This window comes from Pelophylax lessonae (assembly GCF_965119305.1).
Source record: "Pelophylax lessonae genome assembly, chromosome: 2".
Taxonomy (NCBI): Eukaryota; Metazoa; Chordata; class Amphibia; order Anura; family Ranidae; genus Pelophylax; species Pelophylax lessonae.
Window position 1 is genome coordinate 290,836,019 of NC_138769.1, and position 27,154 is coordinate 290,863,172.

At 46.3% G+C, this 27,154-nt stretch overlaps 1 protein-coding gene across 1 annotated transcript in view; it reads right to left on the reverse strand.

Annotated features, from left to right (window-relative positions):
* LOC309547062 (uncharacterized protein) overlaps positions 1 to 10,291 on the reverse strand; it is a gene marked incomplete at its 3' end in the record, with an annotated part of 75,496 nt that extends 65,205 nt beyond the window's left edge. Inside the window, exons 1-2 of the mRNA XM_082246847.1 lie at positions 10,180 to 10,291; positions 8,251 to 8,586 (exon numbers count right to left, since the gene is read on the reverse strand). Of these exons, the coding sequence (XP_082102973.1) occupies positions 8,251 to 8,586; positions 10,180 to 10,261 (418 nt within the window). The 5' untranslated portion in view covers positions 10,262 to 10,291. The remainder of the gene's footprint in view (positions 1 to 8,250; positions 8,587 to 10,179) is intronic.
* Between the last annotated feature and the right edge of the window lie 16,863 nt (positions 10,292 to 27,154).

Here is a 27,154-nt window from a genome sequence, read left to right on the forward strand (position 1 = left end):
TGATAACATCACAGAGCTGGTGGATGTTAGAGACCTTGCGCTCCTCCACCTTCCATTTTAGGATGCCCCACAGATGCTCAATAGGGTTTGGGTCTGGAGACATTCTTTGCCAGTCCATCACCTTTACCCTCAGCTTCTTTAGCAAGGCAGTGGTCATCTTGGAGGTGTGTTTGGGGTCGTTATCATGTTGGAATACTGCCATGTGGCCCAGTCACAGAAGGGAGGGGATCATGCTCTTCTTCAGTATGTCACAGTACATGTTGGCATTCATGGTTTCTTGAATGAACTGTAGCTCCCCAGTGCCGGCAGCACTCATGCAGCCCCAGACCATGACACTCCCACCACTATGGTTGACTGTAGGCAAGACACGCTTGTCTTTGTACTTCTCACCTGGTTGCTGCCACACACGCTTGAAACCATCTAGGTTTATCTTGGTCTCATCAGACCACAGGACATGGTTCCAGTAATCCATGTCCTTAGCCTGCTTGTCCTCAGCAAACTGTTTGTGGGCTTTCTTGTGCATCATCTTTAGAAGAGGCCTCCTTCTGGGACAACAGCCACGCGGACCATTTTGATGCCAGTGTGCGTTGTATAGTCTGAGCACTGACAGGCTAAACCCCCACCCCTTCAACCTTTGCAGCAATGCTGGCAGCAATCACATGTCTATTTCCCAAAGACAACCTCTGTATAGGACGCTGAGCACGTGCACTCAACTTCTTTGGTCGACCATGGCGAGGCCTGTTCTGGGTGGAACCTGTCCCGTTAAAACCGCTGTATGGTCTTCAAATAGTTTGTATATGCGCTCCTAGGTCGCAGGGTACCTAGGCGCAAAAAGGAATAATTATGGGTGCCACATCCTTGATAATGGAGTAGACCCCCTCGATAGAGTAACGAGGGGGTCGGTACGTTGTGGTTGGAGCAAACTGCTTAATACATATGCTAAGAATAACATGGAAATTAGTTCGTCATATAACATAGGTCCTGATAGGATCATAGACACCCTGTCATGGACACCCGGTAACGAAATAATAGAGGGCCAGATGGAAGAAGACCCCACGGCCTTCAAATCCAAACAGAGGAAGGCGAGGTGGGTACACCTCATATGCCTAAGACCCTGGTATATCCAGGCAAAGGTTTACTCCAGGTCCAACGACCACACATACACCCTCCCGATGGGGACCAACCCCCTCGTTACTCTTTGTAACCTACCAGGCTCAGTCCATTACAAAGTTTTATCACCTGAACCTCCTCTCAGATGTTTGCTTACACCACGTGCTCCAGAGGAAGCTTACTATGTTAAGCGAAACATGTAGGGCAACTGGGATTTAACTCAACATCTGTTTATTCACATTGTACAGACGACCTCCAGAGACGGTTACCATCCCTCTCTATGGCTGCCTTATGAATACAGGTTACTTTGTGATATATGTGATTGTTGTTACAATTATAATTACCTAGTAGGCTGTGCGATTTCATTTGCACACCGTTTTGAGGCTTTGCCGCCTGATTTTATTGTATGTAAATTGTATGTCTGTTATTTTGTATATTTCTTTTCTGTCTTCGTTTCAAATGTTTTCCTGTGATTTTTCAATAAAAATATACATTTTTAATACCGGTGCCAATAAAGTCCAAATTTCTTTTTCTTCTATCTTCCGCTGTATGGTCTTGGCCATTGTGCTGCAACTCAGTTTCAGGGTCTTGGCAATCTTCTTATAGCCTAGGCCATCTTTATGTAGAGCAACAATTCTTTTTTTCACATCTTCAGAGAGTTCTTTGCCATGAGGTGCCATGTTCAACTTCCAGTGACCAGTATGAGAGAGATAACAACAAATTGAACCCACCTGCTTCCCATTCACACCTGAGACCTTGTAACAGTAACGAGTCACATGACACCGTGGAGAAAAAATGGCTAATTGGGCCCAGTTTGGACATTTTCCTTTAGGGGGTGTACTCACTTTTTTGCCAGCGGTTTAGACCTTAATGGCTGTGTGTTGAGTTATTTTGAGGAGACAGCAAATTTACACTGTTATACAAGCTGTACACTCACTACTTTACATTGTAGCAAAGTGTCATTTCTTCACTGTTGTCACATGAAAAGATATAATAAAATGTTTACAAAAATGTGAGGGGTGTACTCACTTTTGTGAGGAAAAAAAATAAATAAATAAATATATATATATATATATATATATATATATATATATATATATATATATATAATTTGGATACAATCTTGCATGATGGAGTCAATTTGATTATGGAGGTAGATATAGTCAGCACTCGATGAATAGCTGTGGCGCGTGAATCTGCTCTTATGAGGTTTTTTTTAAATTTAATTTCAGAATCATTCTAACCTAGGTTGATCTTTCCCCTGGCACCTCATAAGCTTGATACACACTATACAACTTTTGTTTGGTTTTCTTTAGCTGTACCTTCAACTATGTAGTGCAAGGGCCTGCCTGACCGCAGTGCATACAAATTGAAAGTGTTTAGGTTTGACCTCATATTACATGGTTTTGGTAAATCTAAAGATAAAATTCTAAAGATCATTTATAGTTTGTATCCAGCCTAAAACTAAGAGAGAGTTGGTGGGTGTCAGTCAGCAGCTGTCTGCTCTGCCCTCCTGCCCCTCACTGGAGCGCCGAGCTGTGGAGGAGACAGGAGCAGCCAGCCAGGTGCCTGTTCAGGCATGTGGGCAGATCCCAACTCTAATGTCGCGATCTTGCCCAAGCCTTGACTGGCTTGGGCAAGATGTCAGCACACAGCGGACTTCAGCCCGCTATCTGCTGAAAACTGGTCACAGGAGTGCAAAATAATATATGATCCATAGAAGTACAGCCAAATGAGCTTTAGCTGTACTTCTCCTTTAGGATTACTGTTGTGGGAGTATGTAGGGGCAGTTGAGTTCAGATTTCCACACAGTAATCTTCAGCATATGGAACACTCTTCACTCATGGTAATTGGCATCCCTGATGCGGTTTTTAATTTGAAAACCAGGCCTGAAGATTAAACACCTCCAAAACATATATTTTCTGAACACAGGGACCCTGGAGAATATAATGGTGGTGGTATAAATTTTTTATGTCACTCAATATTAGCATAATGATTTATTACCCAATGCTTGCTAAAATAAAAAAAATCAGGTTGCACCAAGAAAATAGATTCCTATCATATCCAGACATCTCAAGTCTCCCGCAAGTCGCGGGAGACTCCCGGTTTCCGCCCTGAGCTCACGGACACCCGCGAGCTCAGAGCAATATCCCGGCTGTGTGTCAGTCACTGAGTGTCATGACTCATGTTGATGATGAGTCAGCCTGCAGTGAGTGAGAACGGAGCTGCTGTAAGGACGGCTCACAGGCGGAGTGATATCACATGCACTCCGCCTGTGGGAGGAGCGGCAGAGAGGAAGCAATGGCTTTGCTCTCTACTTCAGCCGCATTCGTCCACTCCAGGAGGCATTGTGGCGCGCACGGGATCGGCCACAACACAGTGACCAACTCACCTAACCCAGAGGCCAGCACGCACCAGAGAGCAGCAGCAGTGACCAGACCAGCACCAGAGGCCAGCACCAGGTACCAGTGTCCAGGACCACTACCAGCACCAGTGACCAGGACCATTACCAGCACCAGTGACCACTACCAGCACCAGTGACCAGGCCAGCACCAGGTACCAGTGACCAGGACCATTACCAGCACCAGTGACCACTACCAGCACCAGTGACCACTACCAGCACCAGTGACCACTACCAGCACCAGTGAACAGTACCAGTGACCAGTACCAGCACAAGTGACCACTACCAGCACCAGTGACCATTACCAGCACCAGCACCAGTGACCAGGCCAGTACCAGTGACAATTACCAGTGACCATTACCAGTGACCAGCACCAGTGACCAGTACCAGCACCAGTGACCATTACCAGCACCAGTGACCAGACCAGCACCAGAGGCCAGCACCAGGTACCAGTGACCAGGACCATTACCAGCACCAGTGACCACTACCAGCACCAGTGACCATTACCAGCACCAGTACCAGCACCAGTGACCATTACCAGCACCAGTGACCAGACTAGCACCAGTGACCAGACCAGCACCAGAGGCCAGCACCAGGTACCAGTGACCAGGACCATTACCAGCACCAGTGACCAGGCCAGCACCAGGTACCAGTGACCAGGACCATTACCAGCACCAGTGACCACTACCAGCACCAGTGACCACTACCAGCACCAGTGACCAGTACCAGCACAAGTGACCACTACCAGCACCAGTGACCATTACCAGCACCAGTGACCAGGCCAGTACCAGTGACAATTACCAGTGACCATTACCAGCACCAGTGACCACACCAGCACCAGTGACCAGACCAGCACCAGAGGCCAGCACCAGGTACCAGTGACCAGGACCATTACCAGCACCAGTGACCATTACCAGCACCAGTGACCAGTACCAGCACCAGTGACCATTACCAGTGACCAGACCAGCACCAGTGACCAGACCAGCACCAGAGGCAAGCACCAGGTAAAAGTGACCAGGACCATTACCAGCACCAGTGACCACTACCAGCACCAGTGACCACTACCAGCACCAGTGAACAGTACCAGTGACCAGTACCAGCACAAGTGACCACTACCAGCACCAGTGACCATTACCAGCACCAGCACCAGTGACCAGGCCAGTACCAGTGACAATTACCATTGACCATTACTAGCACCAGTGACCATTACCAGTGACCATTACCAGCACCAGCACCAGTGACCAGACCAGCACCAGTGACCAGACCAGCACCAGGTACCAGTGACCAGGACCATTACCAGCACCAGTGACCACTACCAGCACCAGTGACCATTACCAGCACCAGTGACCAGACCAGCACCAGTGACCAGACCAGCACCAGAGGCCAGCACCAGGTACCAGTGACCAGGACCATTACCAGCACCAGGACCACTACCAGCACCAGTGACCACTACCAGCACCAGTGAACAGTACCAGTGACCAGTACCAGCACCAGTGATCACTACCAGCACCAGTGACCATTACCAGCACCAGCACCAGTGACCAGGCCAGTACCAGTGACAATTACCAGTGACCATTACCAGCACCAGTGACCAGCACCAGTGACCATTACCAGCACCAGTGACCAGGCCAGTACCAGTGACAATTACCAGTGACCATTACCAGCACCAGTGACCATTACCAGTGACCAGCACCAGTGACCAGGCCAGTACCAGTGACAATTACCAGTGACCATACCAGCACCAGTGACCAGGCCAGTAACCAGTACCAGCACCAGTAACCACTACCAGTGACCATTACATGCACCAGTGACCATTACCAGCACCAGTGACCATTACCAGCACCAGTGACCACTACCAGTGACCAGTACCAGTGACCATTACCAGCACCAGTGACCATTACCAGTGACCAGCACCAGTGACCAGTACCAGCACCAGTGACCAGGCCAGCACCAGTGACCAGTACCAGCACCAGTGACCAGTACCAGCACCAGTGACCACTACCAGCACCAGTGACCACTACCAGCACCAGTGACCATTACCAGCACCAGTGACCAGTACCAGCACCAGTGACCATTACCAGCACCAGTACCAGTGACCAGGCCAGCACCAGTGACCAGGCCAGGACCAGCACCAGTGACCAGGTATACTAATTACATTTTATTTCATTATTCTCTGGTTGTGTTAAATTGGGAAGGGGGGGCGCTGTGGTGGCGGCGTGCGTGCGTGGGGGGCAGCCGCGGCGTGCGTGGAGGGGGGGGGCACCTCCCTGAAATGAGTTTTTGCAGGTTGGGATGTCTGCATATCAAGCATAAAGACTGCGTATGCCCAAGAAATGTCGAGAAACTTCAGTGTCCTAAAGTTTCCATAGGCAATGCTTTAAAAGCTACAGGTTTTCAGTTTATAGTTAACTATGAAAATTGAGACTAGAATTATTGCTTTCACCGCCGCCTGCCCTGTAACATGCAGCGTGCAACTGACATGTCCAACACGACTTGTTTGTTTACATGCATGTACATGTGGGATGGGATGGGTTATTTGGACGATGATTATTTAAGAACTTGATGTAACTTTATTCTTTATAGCCAACAGTTGGCTTGTGACATTTATAGGTAAACTTGATCTGGGGATTATACGATTGCCTCTTGGGGGATCGGGAAGGGATTTTTCCCCTGCTGGAGCAAGTTGGATCATGCTTTGCTGTGGGTGTAGGATTGTGTAAATTGGTATTGTATGACCCCCCCCCCCCCCCGTTTATTGGTTTAACTAGATTGACTTTTATCTTTTTTCAACCGGACTAACTATGTAACTTATATACACACTCCCCCCCCCCTGCTGCTGCAGCCATATGTCAGTGGCCCGTAAAAGCATTAATAGGGTTCTTATGATTTATTTTGTGCCATGGTCATATTTGGTCAAAGACATCACCCGAGACACCCCACCCTTTTGTTTAAATTTTACAATAGGGATTATATATTATATATGTAATTTGTGGCAAGTGTAGCAGTAGGATCTGAAGTGTCATTTGATTGTCCTTTCTTTTCCCTTTGGCTTTCAGTGGGCATTAGTCATCATAAATGACATAAATCTGCATTTCTGGACAAGGTCATTGATGATGGATTTACATTGTGTGGGGAAAAAACGTTTAAAAAGTGTTTTGTATGTTTATGCTTTACACTATGTTTGTGAATGAGTAGGCCCCTCCTCATTGACATGGGAAGAGGTATCCCTGGCAAGGTAAACTCCCAAGTTAAGGGCATGTGGCTTCGTATGGTCCCCCTTCCTTTCTTGGCTTGCAAGTCTACATGCTCGGTTAAGATTATTTTTATGTAATTTGGGGGAAACCCCAAGCCATTTTTTTTTTGTGCGGGGTCCTCTTTGACATCCATACCAGACCCTTATCAAGGATAAAGGTTTGGTGTGTATTTTTTTTTTGGGGGGGGGGGGGGGCACATGTGGTGTGTGTTTGTTTTTTTTTTTTTTTTTTTACATCTATGTCAGACCCTTATCTAGGAATGGATGAAAGGAATCCCCTGCAGCTTTGTTTACAATAACAAGGAAGAAAGAAACTTGCATTTTTAAGGTTCCACTTTAAGCATTATTATTATTGCTACTCCCTGCCACACAGAATTAAAATGCTTTGGTACTTGGTCTCCAGGGCAGTGCCCTGCCCCCCATGCCATCTGTTTCACAATCCCTTGCTTTTCAGCCTAGAAAAAAGCCATTACTGGTTCTTAAAGTAGAAAAATCACCTTAGTACTAAAATCTCTAAATCCACTGGAATCCACAATCTAAGACTAACCTATCTAGCCCTGTAAAGAAGAAATCTCTTAAAGCCCCTTAATACCTCTATGAGTGATATCACTTCCCATTAATTTCCCAGCCATTGTTGGCTGAGTCTTCTGCGGAGCTTCCGCCGCTGGAGACCAGACCGGATCGGCTTCAGAAAAGGTATATATATAGCGATTTCTTCTTTACAGGGCTAGATAGATTAGTCTTAGATTGTGGATGCCAGTAGATTTAAAGCTTTTAGTATTAGGGTGAACTTCCACTTTAATATTTTGCTCCCAATAACTTTATAAGGGTTTGTATTTGGCACCTTAACTTCAGTACAGTTCAGTGAACCTGCCTTAAACCATACCCCGCTATTTGGCTCAACCCTAGTCTGTGAGATTGTTGCTTGAGGCATAGTAATTTAAAAATGTTCTTAGGCTGAAATAAAAATAAAATCAGGTACTTCAAATACTATAGCTGCTGACTTTTATTAAAAATGCACTTACTTGTTCAGGGATACATTGCTGTCCTCACCTGGGCTGGTTCTTCGCTGGTCTTCAGGTCCCTGGCACTACCATATTTACTGTGGAAAGCCAGCTGTGACTTCTTGCAGCTTCACAGCCAGCTCTCCACAGCTCATGCACGAGTCGTGCTGCACTTTATGAATGGACCCGCAGCCTCCTGGAACCTGTGACACATCCCAGGAAGATGCGGGTGTGGGGAGTGGACTTCCACTGGGATCACCTAGTGCGAGCGAGTACCTGTCAAAACTAGCTACCTGCTCCTTAAAAAAAAAAAAAACAAGAAAAAAAAACTTCCACTAGGTGAGGAGGGAGTTAAAGTGTTATTTTCCTTTTTTAGGTGTAGACTTAGAGAAAGTTAAACTTAAATAGAAAAGACTTTTGCTATATGGTTCCACAAATAGAATAAAACAATCTTTTTTTTCTATGAGCACATTTTTACTTACCATGAATTACTTGGAGCAGTACAGTCTGTATAATTTTATAATCACTTCCACTCCAAACTCTCCAATTGTATAAACCAGAGTCCCATGGTTGTAAGTTAAATATTGTTACATTAACAGTTCCGTAATGATCCATAGTTTGTGAGACATTGACCCGTTCCTTATAAATGCTTGGGTTGAATCCTGTTGTCTGAACAATATTCTCACATTCTGTTGTTGATATCTGCCGGCACCAGCTGCTTCCCAAGTTCTTGTATTGATATGTGTCGTAGATGCAGGTGATGGTTATAAAGCCTTTAACTGTGGCCCAGACCTCACGCACATCTGATCTGCAGGAACCTGAAGACAAGGGGCAACAATGCATGTATTAGCCCAGTGTTTCTTAAAGAGGAAGTAAAGTCCCCCCAAAAAAGGAGAAAAAAAAGCCCTGTAAAGAGAAAGGCATAATGAGCTAGTATGCATCGCATACTAGCTCATTATGTATTACCTTAAAACGAAGCCCCCGCCGTGCCGCCACCTCAGCGACAGGACGGCGACATGTCCGGCCGTCCTGCTTCCAGGTTCACATCCTCCGGCCATCTGATTGTCCGGAGGCGCAATTACATCACTCCCGCGCCTGCGCGCGAGAGCCGCCGTTCACGGCACTGAGCTCTGAAGGACGGGTGGCCGTTCCTTCAGAGCGCCTGCGCCGATGACGTCATAGGCAGTATGCACTCTATATATCTCCTAAACGGTGCAAGTTTGGGAGATATTTATAGCACCTATAGGTAAGCCTTAATATAGGCTTACCTATAGGTAAAAGTTTGTGAGGTGGGTTTACAACCTCTTTAAACTTTTTTCTGTCTATGTACCCTTTAAAAATCATGGACAGTCTCGAGGCACCTCATTCTAAAATGTAAAAACTATTCTAATAATTCTACATAATGCAGCACCATCCACACAAGTAGGACACCCAATGTTAGAGGGGATTTATTCTTTCAAATCAAAAACACTTTTGCAAACTGGTACTGACTAATATGCTAATGTTGCTCTTCGCCCCCTTAGTTTTTTCCATCACTCAACTAATGTGACCCCAACACGGAGAGGGGAATACAAGAAAATTTTGCAGGGCGACCGACATCCTCCATATCAACTGATGATGCCATTGGTCGTTAGGATGCCAGCAACTAGAAGGTTGTAATGGTACACAATGAAAACCTGAAGCTTTGTGTAACTAAAAGGCAGGCATGTTCCACCTGCTGGCTTGTGAACTATTTTTGGGCAAATTGTAGGCATTTTGCCAACCCTGAAGAAACCTCAAGGCCCCCTGGTTGAAAAAGGCTGTATAAGGCTGGCCATACATGTTCAATTTTCTTGTACAAGTTTCTGTTAGATTTACCATAAACCACATAATATGAGGTCAAAGCTAAACAACACTTTTACTTGTATCCATTTAGGCAGGCCTTTGCGCTACATAGTTGAAGGTAAATTTAAAGAAAATTGTAAGAAAACTGTATAATGTATGGCTAGCCTTAGACATTTAAAACTTTCACTTTGAAACTGAACATGCCCTTGGGTAAATCAACACCCCCCACCCTCAAATGTATATTATAAAAAAAACTATAAAAGTATTGTTACAATAAAACACACAAAAAATAAAAATTAAATCAAGGTGGGTTGTATTAGTATGATCAGTGCCACCAAATAACACTTTTGTCCATATTTTTTTAACCTAAATAGGACTATGTTCCATTTCAATAAATGGATGTAATGGATGCAGATGACCCTCCGTTTACATCCATTTGTCCATAGGAATGCATTGCTGTCCATTTTTCATCTGTTGCCGCCAGACGGCACGCCCATGTTACATGTTTCCATATTGATATTTATATGCAATACAAGACTACTGGAAATGTGATCAACAATATTTAGTTAATAATCTGTAAAACTCACATTGCGTCCATGTGTTGAAAAAAATAAGTAGAGCCACAAAACCCCGTGCCGTTTTATACAGGTTGGTTCTGAGCACGATCATTTTTTAGCTGCTGCCTTCTAGATTTTTCAGAGAGTAATGTGTTTTACTGGAGATTATTATGCCTATTTTTGTGCGCAACATATCTTGATCATTCTTCCCAAGCCACTGAAATAGGAAGTTTTGGAAGTAGCTGATAACCACAGTAAGGAAATATTTTGTAATCATAACCACAATGCAGACTATATATTTATTAACGCTAAGCCAATGAGTACCACTGTGTGCTCAGACAAACAAGTCTGTAGTAATTTTTTTTTTTTTTTTAAGTCTTAGGGCCCATTCACACTAGAAACTGCACATCTGCGCGTTTTTCCTTGCATGCATTTGATGTGCGTTTTTTTTTCTTTTAAACTTCAACTTTATTAAAGTATCAGGTATACAAAAGGAGAACACATCACCCTCTGAAAAGGGGTTACAAATGCGGTCACTGTACCCAATGTGGGCACAAAAAACAGGACAAGCAAGGTGAGTGTCAGAGATCTCATAAGACATTTTAACAGGGAATAAAAAAGGGGGAAGGGGGGGGGGGGGGGAAGGAAGATCAACGGAAGTCAAGTAATCAAGACAAATATGTAGTGATATCCTCAACATACAATAGCTCCGATAAAAGGTCCAAGCAGCAAAAGAAAAACAGGTACTATACCTCACAGCTCTTTCAGGCGGCACACAGCTCCAGGAACAGGCCCTCCATTCTCACACGCTCCTCCATCCCACACATTGTGGAGGGCTAAGCCTCTTCTGCAGCACAGGTTTCGACCATATCAACCCAGGCTCCCCATATTTTAGTAAACTTAGCCGGGCAACCCCTGGCTTCATACGTTAATTTGTACAAGGGAAGAACCTGATTCACCATATTCTTCCAAAGATTCAATGAAATGCCAGACGTGTTGGTCCATTGCATCACCACCGTCTTCCTGGCATAGAATAGTAATAATCTGAGGAACTGTTTTGGGCTAGAGCGCAAACCCACTTCCTCAAAGATCCCTAAAATGCACCATTTGGGGTTACAGACATTGGGGAGATCAAAGTGAGCAGACAAAAGAACAGTAACCTGAGACCAAAAAGGCCTAATTTTATCGCATCCCCACAGCATGTGAAGCAGATCACCCGTCATCTTACTGCACTTATGACACTCTGCCGTGGGTCCTGTGTTTCATGAGGAACAATCTACGAGGAGTATAGTAGGTGCGATGAAAGATCCTCAACTGTATCAGCCTGTCTCTGGCGGAAATTGCCGTCACAAAGTAGGTATGTAAAAGCTCTTCCCAGTCATCATCCGACAAGTCCGGAATATCTCTCACCCACCCGGCCCTAATGGCATCCAGTCTGGACGGCACAGTACGAATCAGAGCACTATAATAGGAGCTAGTTAATTTGGCATGAACGTCGCCCAATAATTATTTTTCCAATGGGGAGTTAGCCAGGGACACCGGGGCCGCACCGAACTGGGCCGCGGCCGTGTGTCGTAGCTGTAAGTAGCGGTAGTGCCAAGAGCCAGGTGTCTGAAAGTCCAGCTGAAACTGCCAGAAAGTCTTGAAGACTCCGTCGGAAAACAACTGGTGAGCATATTTGAGCCCCCTCCCTGCCCAAGCCGTAGCATCTGGTAAGTGCCTGAAGTGCGGGAGACTGGGATTGAACCAAAGGGGCTGATTAGGCGAGAACCCTTCCTCAGAATCCTGCAGCAAGGCAGCACATCTAGCATAAATTTTAAGAGAAGATTCCAAAAGGGCCGTCCCCCCAAAGGGGGCAACGGAACGGCGGTAAATAAGATTCGTCAAGGTCTCAAAAGAGGAGACCACCGCCGCCTCAGCAGCCATGGCCGCGTTGCCCCTCTGAGGGAAGAGCCACCCATGGACATACACCAATTGCGCTGCATAATAATAAAGGCGCAGGTTCGGTAGAGCCAGGCCACCCAGGGAGACCGGTTGTTGAAGTGTTCTAAGCGAAAGCTGTGGTGTCTTAGGATACCAAAGAAATGCAGAAATGAGGGAATCCACCTCCTTAAAGAAGTGGTTCGGGATAAAGAGAGGGCAATTTGCCAGGATGTACAAAAACTTAGGGAGCATGATCATTTTAAACAGGTTCACTCTCCCCGCCAGAGTCAGCGGCAGATGCTTCCAATGCTCCATTTTAGACTTAAGGGTCAGGCAGGGGAGAAGATTATTAGGAACATACATGGAAAGAGGCTGCTGTACCATAACGCCCAGATATCGGAAAGACACGGTAAGTCGCAAGGGACATCCCGGGGGCAGAAAAAGGGGGAGGTCCGGGTCAACCGGGAACAGACTAGACTTGGACCAGTTGACCTTAAAGCCAGAGAAGACCCCGAAGCCTTGAATAAGACCCAGGACCTTCATCAATGTGGAATGCGGATCCGACAAATAGAGCAACATGTCATCAGCATAAAGTGACACACGTTCCTCGAGGGACCCTATACGCATACCCTGGATCTCCGTGGAGTCGCGAAGGAGCTGCGCTAGGGGTTCAATAGCAAGCGCGAAAAGGAGCGGGGACAGGGGGCAACCCTGCCGCGTACCCCGATGTATGTGTAGAGGTTGTGATACCGAACCGTTCACCCGGATACATGCCAAGGGCTGGTCATAAAGGATCCGTACCCAAGTGAGGAAAACCCTACCAAAACCGAATTTCTCTAGTACATAAAACAAGTACGGCCATTCCACCGAATCAAAACGCTTTTTGCGTATCCAGCGAGAGCACGACCCTAGGTAGGGGAGAAAAGGATGGGACCTGCAAATTGGTAAATAAGCGACGGATATTAGTATATGCCGAACGGCCCAGATAAAGCCCGTCTGATCCACCCCCACTATGGCGTTAACCACCTTGTTGAGTCGCAAAGCAAGAATTTTGGAAAGAATTTTGAGTTCCACGTTAATTAAAGAAATCAGACGGTATGAATCACAGAGTTGCAAGTCTTTATGCGGTTTGGGGAGCAGGACGATAAGGGCTTCGCGCAGCGAATCATGCAGGTGACCCGCGTCATAGATGGCATTATACAAGGCTGACAGGCGCGGGACTAACAATTCCCCGTGGGGCAGGTACCACTCAACCGGGAAACCGTCAGGGCCAGGAGTCTTGTGCTTCCGAAAAGATTTAATCGCAAGCTCAATCTCCTCCACCGTAATAGGCACCTCTAAAGCGGCACTTTGTGCCCGCGTCAAGTTGCGAAAGGATATCGAATCCACATATTCATACAGTTCAGGAGGAGTATAGTGGGCTCTAGACATGTAAAGGTCAGTGTAATATGATAGAAATGCCTGAAGTATCTCCTCCGTAGAGGAGCACGTTCGACCAAGTCCATCATACACCATGGGTATAGTAACAGGGTCGGGAATGGGATGCGCCAAAAAAGCAAGGAGACGACCATTCCTATCGCCTGATTCAAAAATGCGCTGGGACTGGTACAGAAGCCTCTTTTACGTTTTTTCCGTAAGGGCAAGTTCATAGGTGTGTCGTGCAGAATTCCATAGGCGGTAATTCTCAGGGGTAGGGTCCAACACATAGGCCCGTTCAGACTCACTAAAAGCATCTGCCGCTTCCTCAACATTCGCCGCCACGGCTTTCTTGAAGGTTGTGACACCCTTCATATAGGCCCCCCTCAGCACAGCCTTGAAGGCATCCCAGCGGACCAAGTCCGAGGTCTCCCCACCATTCTCCCCCCAGAAGTGTGACATAGCGGATGTGCATTCGGCCGACACCGGCGGTTCCACCAACCAGTAGGCACTCATGCGCCAGACCGCCCGCTGCGGGTGTCTGGCCACCATAACGTCCAACTCCAGGGGGGAGTGATCAGAGATCGCTCTAGGCAAGTAATGCACAGCGGTCATTTTAGGTAAGAGATCAGGAGCAACAAATAACATGTCGAGCCTAGAAAAGGTGCCATGTGAACTAGAATGACAAGAATACTCTCTCCGCGTGGGATATTTCCAACGCCACACGTCAAGGAGGTTATATGCAGAAGCCCAGTCCGCAAGAGACAGTGAAGGGCGCACAGAACCATGCAGCCGGTCAAGGGAGGGGTCCAACATAGCATTGAAATCCCCCCCACCACCACATGTCCCTGAGCAATGGAAAGGACATCCCGCATACAAGCGTCCAGGCGCTGAGCCTCCACAGGCGGAGGGAGATAAACATTCACAATTGTGAACAATTGGTTCAAGTAGGAAAGGACCACTATAACGTAACAGCCAGAGCGATCGGTCTTGACCTCCATGATTTGTACAGGGCAGTCTCTAGTGATCAGGGTAGAGACCCCCCTAGAGAAGGAAGAGTACGTTTCATGAAAAGCATGAGCAATACGGGGCCGTTTCAACGCCCTCGTTCTGGGATCCAATAAATGGGTTTCCTGCAGAAGGAGGATGTTGGCTTTTGTACGTTTAACATAATCAAAGACCAGAGAACGTTTGATTTTGGAGTTCAGGCCCCGAACGTTCCATGTTAGCAGTTTTAAAGACATGACCTTAGAGGGTACATAGTGAAAAAACAATATATCAGCATGTGCCGGTATCCCCGGGCAAATCCCCCCCCCCCCCAACAAATGCATACATACCAATGGAAGAGGAGCGTGTGAGCAAGGAATATCCCAGGAGAACCCACCTGGGCCGCATGACCGCCGTGACCTGAATGCAAATAAAGGAGACCATCAGTGCTTGGACAAATACAGTAGAATACAAGGAAGGGAAGACAGGGAAAAAGGGAAACAGGAAACAAAAAACCCAAACACCCCATACCCCGCCAACCCGGCTCTCTGCCCAAAAGAAAAACTCGCAGAGAGCTTTAGCCCAAAAACCGTGTCCCAAAAAGGCATAACTATGCCAGAGTGTCCAAAAAACAAGGTTAGAGAAAAAAAAAGGTGAGTCCAAAAAAAAGGGGGTTTGGAAGAAAAAAGACAAACAAATGTCAAAGTACAGGGGGAGCCAGGGATAGCCAGAGTCCGGACAGCAGTGACGGTACACAGCAGGATAAGGGTGTGAATGCATTAGAAGAAAAAAAAAAAAAAAAAATCCCACAGTTCCGTGGAAGTCCTAGGCCCAAACAACAAAGAAAAATGTAGCAGCAGGGCTCAGGAACCAAGAAGAGATGTCCGGCAGGCCCAATAGGGGAAGGGCACGATCAGTAGCAGAGGCAGACCTACACAGGGATAGATCAAAGCCATCAGCCTAAGCCATCCAACCAGTCGGAAGCCTCCTTAGGAGAGAGGAAAAAATGCGCTTTGCCATCATTGAGGATCCGTAGTTTAGCCGGGTACAGCATACTGTATTCCATATGCTTGTCACGGAGTCTGCGCTTGACCGCATTAAAGGCTGTCCGCTGCTTTTGAGTGGAGGCCGAGTAGTCAGAAAAAATAGAGATCTTGTAGCCATTAAACTGTAGATCAGGAAGGTTACGGGCAGCCCTCAGGATACGCTCCTTATCTCGGAAATGCAGGAATTTTGCCAGCAGGGGTCTCGGGGGTGCTCCAGGCGGGAGGGGACGCATAGGGACCCGATGTGCCCGTTCAATAGCAAATAGAGGGGACAGGTGTTCAGTCCCTATGACAGTTTTCAGCCAGGATTCCAGAAAGTCCTCCACTTCCCTGCCCTCAGATTTTTCCGGAAAGCCTATAAAACGCAAATTGTTCCGCCGCATGCGGTCTTCAAGATCCCCAAGTTTAGTAGAATGGTCCTGCAAATCCCTCTGTTGGGATCTCACATCAGCAGTGAGAGGGGTGACAGTATCCTCCACATCACTGATACGTTGTTCTGCAGTTGAAATCCTTGCACGAATCTTCTGCATATCATGCTTCACTATGGAGAGATCTAGCCTGACAGTCTCTATTTGAGAGGTTAATGCAGCCTGGCAAGTGCGTATAGCCTCCATGATGTGTTGCAGAGTGAGGTCCCCTCCGTAGACCCCTCGCCATCTATCTCCCCCTCCTGTGTGCCAGGTACAGAGGGCGCCCCCCTCTCTCACCAAGGCTCTTCTCCCCCGATAGCTCAGTTTGGCCGGACGGCCAGCTCTAGGAAGGGTTCTGGTCGTCCCAAACGTCTTCCATTTGAGGATTATGGAGGCCACTGTGCTCTTAGGAACCTTAGGTGCAGCAGAAATCTTTTTGTAACCTTGGCCAGATCTGTGCCTTGCCACAATTCTGTCTCTGAGCTCTTCAGGCAGTTCCTTTGACCTCATGATTCTCATTTGCTCTGACATGCATTGTGATCTGGAAGGTCTTATATAGACAGGTGTGTGGCTTTCCTAATCAAGTCCAATCAGTATAATCAAACACAGCTGGACTCAAATGAAGGTGTAGAACCATCTCAAGGATGATCAGAAGAAATGGAAAGCACCTGAGTTAAATATGAGTGTCACAGCAAAGGGTCTGAATACTTAGGACCATGTGATATTTCAGTTTTTCTTTTTTAATAAATCTGCAACAATGTCAACAATTCTGTGTTTTTCTGTCAGTATGGGGTGCTATGTGTACATTCATGAGGAAGAAGAATGAACTTAAATGATTTTAGCAAATGGCTGCAATATAACAAAGAGTGAAAAATTTAAGGGGGTCTGAATACTTTCCGTACCCACTGTATATACTATATTAAGTTTAGTGTCACTTTTAGAAATGGGTGTGTTATATACTGTATGTATAGGTGTTCACTAAAAAGAGAAAGAAATACAGCATATAATATAAAGAACCAAAAGAATAAAAATTACGGAAAATAATTTAAAAGTGTTTTAAATTTAAATTTACATACATAGTTACATAGTAGGTGAGGTTGAATAAAGACAATAGTCCATCCAGTTCAACCTGTGTAGGTGTGTGTGACTGTAATCATCTAACATAGCCCTCAATCTCCTGATCCTTGAGATGTAAGTCTAAGAGTCTTTTGAAAGTCACCATACTACCCGCAGAAACCACCTCTTGTGGTAGACAATTCCACAATCTTGTAGCCCTAACAGTAAAGAACCCCCCACGTTGCCTGAGGTTAAAACGCTTCTCCTCTAATCGCATTGTATGTCCTCGAGTCCTCATGCAATTCCTTCGAATGAACAGCTTTTCTTCTAAGCTGAGATCCCCATTAAGATATTTATAAATTGCTATCATGTCCCCTCTCAGACGTCTTTTCTCCAGGGAAAATAAATTGAGCGATTGCAGCCGCTCTTCATAGGTAAGGTCCTCCAACCCCCTAATCAGTTTAGTTGCCCTTCTCTGGACTTTCTCCAGCTCCAACACATCCCTCCTGAGGACTGGCGACCAGAACTGGACAGAATACTCCAGATGCGGTCGGACCAGAGTTTTATAAAGTGGAAGGATTATAGTCTTATCTCTGGAATACATCCCTTTCTTTATGCATGCTAATATTCTGTTGGCTGTGGAAGCTGCCGCTTGGCATTGCATGCTGTTGCCTAATCTATCATCAACTAAGACTCCCAGATCCTTCTCCATTTTTGATTTCCCCAAGGGTTCCCCTCCTAACGTGTATTGTGTTTTTATGTTTTTGGTCCCCAAGTGCAAAACCTTACACTTCTCCACATTAAACCTCATTTGCCATGTCGTTGCCCACTCCGTAATTTTGTCCAGGTCATTCTGTAGGATATCTGCTTCATGCTGTGCAGTTATTGCCCTGGCCAATTTTGTGTCATCTGTAAAAACTGATAACGAACTACTGATCCCGTCCTCAATGCTGTTTATGAATAAATTGAACAAGGTTGGTCCCAGGACTGAGCCCTGGGGCACCCCGCTTACTACCTCAGACCAGTCTGAGTATGCGCTGTTTATTACTACCCTTTGGACACGGCCTTTTAGCCAATTCCGTATCCAAGAGCAAACCCTGCTGTCGATACCTGCAGACCTTATTTTATAAATTAAGCGCTTGTGGGGAACTGTATCAAACGCCTTAGCGAAATCCAAGTACACCACATCCACTGGTCTCCCCCTATCTAGCTCACAGCTCACTTCCTCGTAGAATGCTAAGAGATTGGTTTGACAAGATCGCCCATTTGTAAACCCGTGCTGGTTACTACTGATGATGTTGTTGTCTTTAGCATACTCTACGATATAGTCCCTTATCATCCCCTCCAAAAGTTTACATATTATTGATGTCAGACTGACAGGCCTATAATTTCCCGGGATATGTCTCTGGCCCTTTTTGAATATCGGAATCACGTTAGCCTTCCTCCAATCCCCTGGTACATCTCCTGTCCTAATACTGTCAGCAAAGATCAGGAACAGTGGTCTAGATATAACCATACTGAGTTCCTTGAGCACTCTCGGATGTACGCCATCCGGGCCTGGTGATTTGTTGTGTTAAGTTTATCCAGTCTTTCCCTGATTTCCCCCTCTGTTAGCCATAGTGGCAAGTCCTGTGTATTACTACTAACCATACAGTCATGGTCAGTGTACCCTTCCTTTTCCTGCGTAAAGACTGACGAGAAAAAAGAATTCAGCACGGTTGCTTTTTCAGTGTCCTCTGTAACCATCCTCCCATCATCGCTAATTATGTGTGCAATATGCTCTGCCCTAGTTTTTTTGCTGTTGATATATTTAAAGAATTTCTTTGGGTTTTTTTTACTATCCTCCGCTATTTGTCTCTCAAAGTTGATTTTAGCCATCTTGATTTCGTGTTTACACTTCTTATTTTCCTCCTTGTATTGCTGGAAGGCCGATACGGTGCCCTCTGATTTATATTTCTTGAAGGCCAATTTTTTTCCCCTAATAAGTTTTTTAACGCTACGGTTTAGCCAGCCAGGTTTGGCTTTGTCTCTTCTAAATTTATTCCCCATAGGAATGCACTGCAAGATGCCTTTGCTTAATATTGTTCTAAAGCATTCCCATTTTTCCTCTGTGGTCAGTGATCCCAGGGTTTGGTCCCAGTTTACCCTTTCCATCAATGAGTACAATTTTGGAAAGTCTGCCCTTCTGAAGTTTAGGGTTCTTATGTTCCCCACTTGCCTTTTTATATTGTTATTTATACTAAATGTGATCATCCTGTGATCGCTAGAGCCCAGGTTGTCCTGGACTCCTACCTCCGAGATTATGTCTGGGTCATTAGTGATCAATAGATCCAGGATAGCATTCTCTCTAGTAGGGGAATCCACCAACTGCGACATGTAGTTATCCTGTAAGGTTTCCGTGAATAGCCGGGCCTTATGCGAGTGTGCAGTCCCCTCTTCCCAGTCAATGTCGGGATAATTGAAGTCCCCCAATATGATGACTGATCCTAGTTTTGCCGCTTTACCTATTAGTGCTAAAAATTCCAGCTCTACCTCCTCCCCTTGGTTAGGTGGCCTATAGCAAACCCCCACAACTACTTTTCCCTTATCTTCTTCCCTATCGAGTTCAACCCACACAGATTCTAAATCCATGCTCATCCCATCCGTAATGTCACTCCTTTCTAGCACCTTTATATTATTCTTGACATAGAGACATACCCCTCCCCCTCTTTTACCAACCCTGTCCTTCCGGTACACCGAATACCCTTGGATATTGGCCAGCCAGTCATGTGAGGGGTCGAACCAAGTCTCCGTTATTCCCACAAGGTCTATGTCCTCCTCATGTACTAACATGTCCAACTCATCCATCTTATTAGCTAGGCTCCTGGCATTAGCATATACCCCTCTTAGTTTTACGGAAGTTAAACGTGATTGGCGGTTTTGTTTATTTCTGTTTGGTCTGCTGTTCTCCCGCACAGACCCGCCAATTGATGTTGTTGACCTACTGTCGCTATTGACCCTACAACTGCCTTCAGTCCTCTGCTCCCTCCTGACTGATTCTATTTCTGAGCCCTCCCCCCCGTCTCCTAGTTTAAAAGCCCCTCCAACTCGGTGGCCATCTTTCTCCCCAAAAGAGCTGTACCGTCCCCATTAAGGTGCAGCCCATCCTTACTAAAGAGCCGGTAGCCGACTGAGAAGTCAGCCCAGTTCTCCAGGAACCCAAACCCCTCCTTCCTACACCAATTCCTCAGCCACTTGTTAACTTCCCTAAGCTCCTTCTGCCTCTCCTGTGTGGCTCGAGGTACAGGCAGTATTTCAGAGAAAACCACCTTGGAGGTCCTTTTCCTCAATCTATTACCTAAGTCCCTGAAATCGTTCTTAAGGATCCTCCACCTACCTTTAACTTTGTCATTAGTGCCCACATGCACCATGACCGCTGGGTCATCCCCAGCCCCGCCCAACAATCTGTCTGCCAGATCTGCGATGTGCCGAACTCGGGCGCCCGGTAAACAACAAACTGTTCGGTTCACGCGATCTTTTTTACAGATTTCCCTCTCTGTCTTCTTGATAATTGAGTCCCCAACTACCACAACCTTTCTAACCTTTCCTGAGTTACGGCCCCCCTTCTTCCTGGAGCCGTCCCTCCCTTGGCAGCTGGGGGAGGGCGCATGCTCCAGCTCTGCCACCCCTGAGTTGATATCCCCCTCAACCTGCAACTCGGCAAACATGTTAGGGTGTACCAACTCAGGACTGGCCTCCCTGACTCTCCTCCCCCTAACATTCCTAACAGTCACCCAGCTGCGTACCTCTGCTGCTTGCGTCTCCTCTATTCCTTCCTCCTCTATGCTGACCCCTGCCAGCGCCTGATGGGTAAAGTCCAAGCTCCTTTCCAGGTTGTAGATGCCACGCAGTCTTGTCACTGTGTTCTCTAGATCCACGATGTGGGCTTCCAGAGCAACAAGTCGCTCACATCTTGCACAGCAGTATTCGTCCTCGATTGGTTCATCAAGGAACGCATACATGCCGCAAGAAGTGCACTGAGTGGCATCCCCAATCCTGTCGGACATTATTACCCTCTACTCTATGGGGATAATATTAACGACCTGCTCTTCCTTACCTACACTACCTCTAACTTCCCTGGTACAAAACCTGGGGTACCCACCAGTCGCTAATACCCTCACCAGTCACTAGATACTCACCAGTCGCAAGGATCCTCACCAGTCGCAAGGATCCTCACCAGTCGCAAGATACTCACCAGTCGCAAGATACTCACCAGTCGCAAGATACTCACCAGTCGCAAGGATACTCACCAGTCGCAAAGATACTCACCAGTCGCAAGCTACTTCACCAGTCGCAAGGATACTCACCAGTCGCAAGGATACTCACCCGTCGCAAGATACTTCACCAGTCGCAAGGATACTCACCAGTCGCAAGGATACTCACCAGTCGCAAGGATACTCACCAGTCGCAAGGATATTCACCAGTCGCAAGGATACTCACCAGTCGCAAAGATACTCACCAGTCGCAAGGATACTCACCAGTCGCAAAGATACTCACCAGTCACAAGGACACTCACCAGTCGCAAAGATACTTCCAGTCGCAGGGATACTCACCAGTCGCAAGATACTCACCAGTCGCAAGCTACTTCACCAGTCGCAAGGATACTCACCAGTGCAAGGATATTCACCAGTTGCAAGGATACTCACCAGTTGCAAGGATACTCACCCGTTTTATTATTGCTTGGTGTATGCTTAGACACATGTTGATAAAAAAATTGTAAATGTATGGATTCACACCAAGGCCCTAAAGTGGTTGTAAAGCCAGAAAGTATTTTATCTTAATGCATTCCATGCATTAAGATAAAAAGCCTTGTGTGCAGCAGCCGCCCTAATATTTACTCAAGCCTATCTCTATCCAGTGATGTTACAGGAGAGTTTCGGTTGCCCAAGAGTCTCCCACTGCTGTCAATCAGATTCAGTGAGCCAATGAGGAGAGAGGGGGCAGGGCTGGGCCGCGGCTCTGTTTCTGAAATGGACACAGGGAGCTGCAGCTGGGCTGGGGTGCCCCCATAGCATCCAGAAACTACAGCCCGGGCTGCTCTTTGCAAAACCACTGCACAGAGGTGGTAAGTATAACATGTTTGTTATTTTTAACAAAAAAAAAAAAAGAGACTTTACAATCACTTTAAATGCATCAGAATCCATGTATAAGGACCATGTTGTCAATTTTCCAGGTAATTTAGATGTATCTCTTTATTTATTTAAAGTATTTGTAAATATAATACATTTTCCCTTTAATCTATCGAGTACAACACCTAAAAGAGCATGACTACTTCCTCAGAAGGCAGGAAACACCATCACTGCAGTCCCTGTGAACAGTCAGACAGTATTTGCGTTTCCTGCTCTGGATGGAAATGTTCTGTTTGAACTTCTGGGGAAAGGGTGGTAGGGGCTCTCTCCTACTGTCCCCTTCCATCCTTTTTCTTTGCTTACCTTTTTATGATAAGTCCTGACTGGTGAAGGTCCTGCCCAGGGCCCCTTCCTAAGTTCCATGATCACAGGGATCCAGGATCAGCCCTCTTGGGGGGGGGGGGGGGGAGCAGAGTCTCTGCCAGTTTCCTTCACATAGTGGTGCTTTCCCTTTGCCAAGGGCGCTGGGGTGTCACTGCCGATGGAGGTAAAACCAGGGGACCGATATCAGGTCTTGTGTTCTAGCATGTGGCACTCGGGGTGAATGGATGGGTTTCCAGTTGGCCACTTTTGTTTCTGGCAGAGGGAGCACAGAAGCTTTAACAGGCATTTAAAGGGCCCCTACACATTGCTGTGTTATCTGTAACATGAATCCTGGCGTGCAAGGGGCTTTGCTGACTGCAGGCTGTCAATCACTCAGTACAGGAAAATAGAGGCTTTACTAATGTTGCCTACCTACCTGCATTGGACTTTTTGTGCTTTTTCTTCTCATATTTGCCTGCTGGGTTCTTGGAGCTTTACTAAGGCCCTTTGCAGTCCTGGTCTGAGCACAGAAGACTTTGTTTCTTGACATCCATGGATGTGTTTAGTGTTGCTAGGGTGTATGGTATGGAGGTTTTTGTTGTTTTTCATGCCCAAACTGCAAATATGTCCAAACCTCTTCCAGATCTAAAAAAGACATTCTACATTTTAACATTGTTAGGAAGCAATTCGAGTAAGCCGCTCTGTAAAAAATGCAAGTTGGATCTTGAGGAAAACTTTTCTTATGAGCATTAACCTTTTCAATACCGGGTTGAAAAACGGCCCCACACCATGATGTTCCCACCTCCCAAGCGTCACTGTTGGGATGGTGCTTTTGGGGTGATGTGCAGTGCCATTTGACCTCCAAACATTCTGTGTATTATAGCATCCAAAGGGTTCAGTTTTAGTCTCATCTTGCCTGGTTGAGGCAGGTTTATGGTTGGATTATATGCTCACTGGAACATTCAGGATTTTAGAAATCCTTCTGTAACCAATGCCATGGGAGATCTCCTTGCTCTTACTCATCATGAGATGTTTCTTGTGAGACACATTGGTAATTAGACACCTTTTTATAGGCCGTCAGTTGAAACTGAACCAGCAGATATTATTTTTCACTGACAAGGGGCAGGATTGCTTTCGAAATACTGATTCAGTGTCTTGGCTTTCCATCCCTTTCTTCATGTGTTGTGTGTCATTCTATTTTATTAAAGATAACATATTTTCTGAACGTATTTGTTTTGGTTTCTATGTATGTATGTATGTATTGCATGGATTGTTACCGTTAAAATCTCATGTCAATAGCACTTTTAGAATTTTACCTAGAAAAATGGTGACCTGTTCAATACTTAATTTACCCTCTGTATCTGAAAATTGATCAGTACTGATGTATTGATGGCCTTTCTCATTTCTTGAGGCCCAAAATGTCATGACAGTTTAAATATCCCCCAAATTAATTTTTGGAAGACAGTCCAAGGTATTTACCAAGAGGCATGGTGAGTTTATTAGTACATCACAACAAGAAAAATAGAAGCAGGTACAGTCACCGTCATTGAAAACATTACTAAAACACTTGTTACACAATTAAAGTCTGGTGAAAGGGCAATAAGGATGTAATCCCCCGTCCCGCGAGATGCCCGAGGAACCAGGGGGGATTGCCACAGTAAACAAAAAATAAGTAACAGTGCTATAGGCCTGTAGCATAATACTGCAATATCAAACCAATAGTTATGTAATATCAGGCTAAACGTGAGCGATACAATTGAGAGATTAGTTTGAGGTGGTCCTGACCTCTAATCACATCCAGTATCTCAACTGAGGGTAAGGCAGGGAGCTCATTAGTAAATTGTGCCCGCAAAGCATGGGTGACCTGCAAATAGTAAAAGTGCATAGAGTGCATGAAGCAATGGAAATGGCTTGATGGCGCCACCTGAAATAACATGTGACAAAAGGTATACACCCCTGTAAAACCAGATACTCGGGTCAGGAATATGAAGAAGCTCCGGTAAACGACGATTATACTACAGGGGAGTCATGGAATGGAATCCAGCGTCCCCGGTCTTGGAGGTCGCCAGGTCCCAGATCCATCTGGCCATCTTGGGCGTATGCTATAGGCCCCCCAACCAGAGGGAGGAGGGGGAGACGGACCTCCTTTTACAGATAGGATTGGCAGCAAGGATGGGAAATGTCATTATAAGGGGGGACTTTAATTATCCAGATATAGACTGGGCAGAAGGAACCGCGCATTCAGCCAAGGCTCGGCAGTTCCTAAATGTTTTGCAGGACAATTTCATGGGTCAGATGGTGAATGCACCGACAAGAAACAAAGCGGTACTTGACCTACTGATTACCAACAATACAGACCTGATCACGGATATAGAAATACGGGGCAACTTAGGAAACATTGACCATAGGTCAATTAGTTTCAGTATTAATCATAGTAATAGGAAACACAAGGGCAATATAAGGACACTGAATTTCAAAAGAGCCAATTTCCCCAAACTGCGCTCTCTGCTAGAAAATATCAAATGGGATAGAACCCTGCGAACAAAGAACACGGAGGAAAAATGGGAGTGCTTCAAGAGCATACTAAACAAAGGGATTGGCCAGTGCATTCCAAAGGGAAACAAATTTAAAAGAGCAAAACTAAACCCTGGGTGGTGTGGGAGATTAGCTCGGTGGCGGGTGTGGATGACCCCTTGGGGGGGTGCCTTTACACAGGGAGATAGCCAAGAAGTGGTTGCAAACAACAGTTTGGTTTATTCTTGCAATTTACTTCACACAAGTGCAAGCCTCAAAAACATCAAAATAAAAATAAAACACAAAATAAATCCTTGCCACTGTGGGCGGCTACCTTCTCACATACAGGAACCTACCTACGGAGTCTGTCTCCAACCTACTGTTGGGCAAACTTTGCTGATCCTACAGCAGACTCTCAATAGTCCATGTTTTTTCTTCACACAACAAATGTCCATTGATCATGTCCCTTTTCCTCTTCACATTGAACATGTCCCTTTGCTTTTCTCTTCACATAGAACACATTCCTTTGTTTGTCTCTTCACATAGCAAACAGTGTAGTCTTCACACTTGTTCCCTCCTCAGCGCACATCGCTTCAGGAGGTCTTCCCCATGCTCACACAGCTTTCAGGAGGCACACATCTGACTGTCCTCCTCTCCCCATGCCCACACAGCGTCAGGAGGCAGCAATCCTTAGGACTTCCTTTGGACAAATTATAGAGGCCTTAACTTCCTCATTCCGAACAGCTGAAGGCCTTTCAACTTCCTTAAGCCGTCCTGGCTACCTTTTCAGCCGACACCCTATAGTAATTGGTGAACTTTCCAAACCAGGTGGATAAAAGACGACAAAGGAAATATGGCCTTTCGAAAATTTGTGGCCATTGGAACACCACTATGGAAGGTCCCAGGAAGGAAATATTTCTCGCAGAAGAGCATCCCAGCGCTATATAGCCATGTTCAGCGGCAAGTGAATGTATATCTGGCACACAGTGTCGGTGTCAAGGTACATCTGACCACAGACACGTGGTCTAGCAAACACGGCCGGGGAAGGTATATAACTTTTACTGCACACTGGGTAAACCTTCTGACAGCCGTCAAGCATGTAACCTGTGGCACCTGTGTCGATTTTGGTTTTACCGCCATGTATTGCATGCAGGCCTGCCTCTTCTTCTCCTCCTCCTACTCCATCCTCCCTCTCCTCCTTGGCTGACTCCTCCCTTTGCGCTGCTACCGTCTCTTCCGATGCGCCGCCCAAGATCCCCAGAACCTATTCGGCATGCCAGGTGAGACATTGCCATGCTGTGCTGCGTCTGTTGTGCCTGGAAGCCAAGAGCCACACTGGTCCTGCCCTCCTTTCAGCTTTGCGTTCACAGGCAGATTAGTGGCTAACACCGCTCAATTTGACAGTTGGTAAAGTGGTGTGCGACAACGGTGCCAATCTGCTGAGCGTGCTGAAACAGGGCAAAATTACACACCTGCCATGCATGGCACACGTCCTGAACTTGGTCGTGCAGCGATTCGTTGTCAAAAACCCTGGGGTCCAGGACGTCTTGCGGCAGGCCAGGAAAATCTCGGCCCATTTCAGAAGATCTTACACAGCCATGGCTCGCCTTGCTGACATGCAGCGGCAACACAACCTGCCCGTCAGACGTCTTATTTGTGACTGACCGACGCGTTGGAACTCAATCTTGTGTATGCTTGATAGGCTGCTCCAGCAGAAACGTGCAGTTAACGACTACCTGTACGAACTCTGTGGCAGGACAGGTTCTGGGGAGCTTGGGTTTTTTTCACCGGCCAGTGGCTGCTCATGCGTGATGCATGCAGACTTCTGCAGCCATTTGATGAGATCACCAAACTAGTCAGTCGCATCCAAGGCGCCATCAGTGACATTGTACCTTACGCCTTCTTTCTGGAGCGTGCATTGCATCGTGTCATTGATCAAGCCGTCGAGGAGCAGGAAGATGAGGAAGTCGCAATGCTGGATGAATATAGAAAGCATATTATAGTAGATTTGTATTGTACAGCATTGTGACTGGCGAGCGGCTCTGCAGCGATACTACAACTACAAAGAGTGACAAACGCAATTAGAAAACAGTATTATAACTGGTGTGAAAGACCAGTGGCCCCCCAAAATGACAGATTGAAGCTGGAGTGTTATATAACAATATACTTTCATAATAGTGTA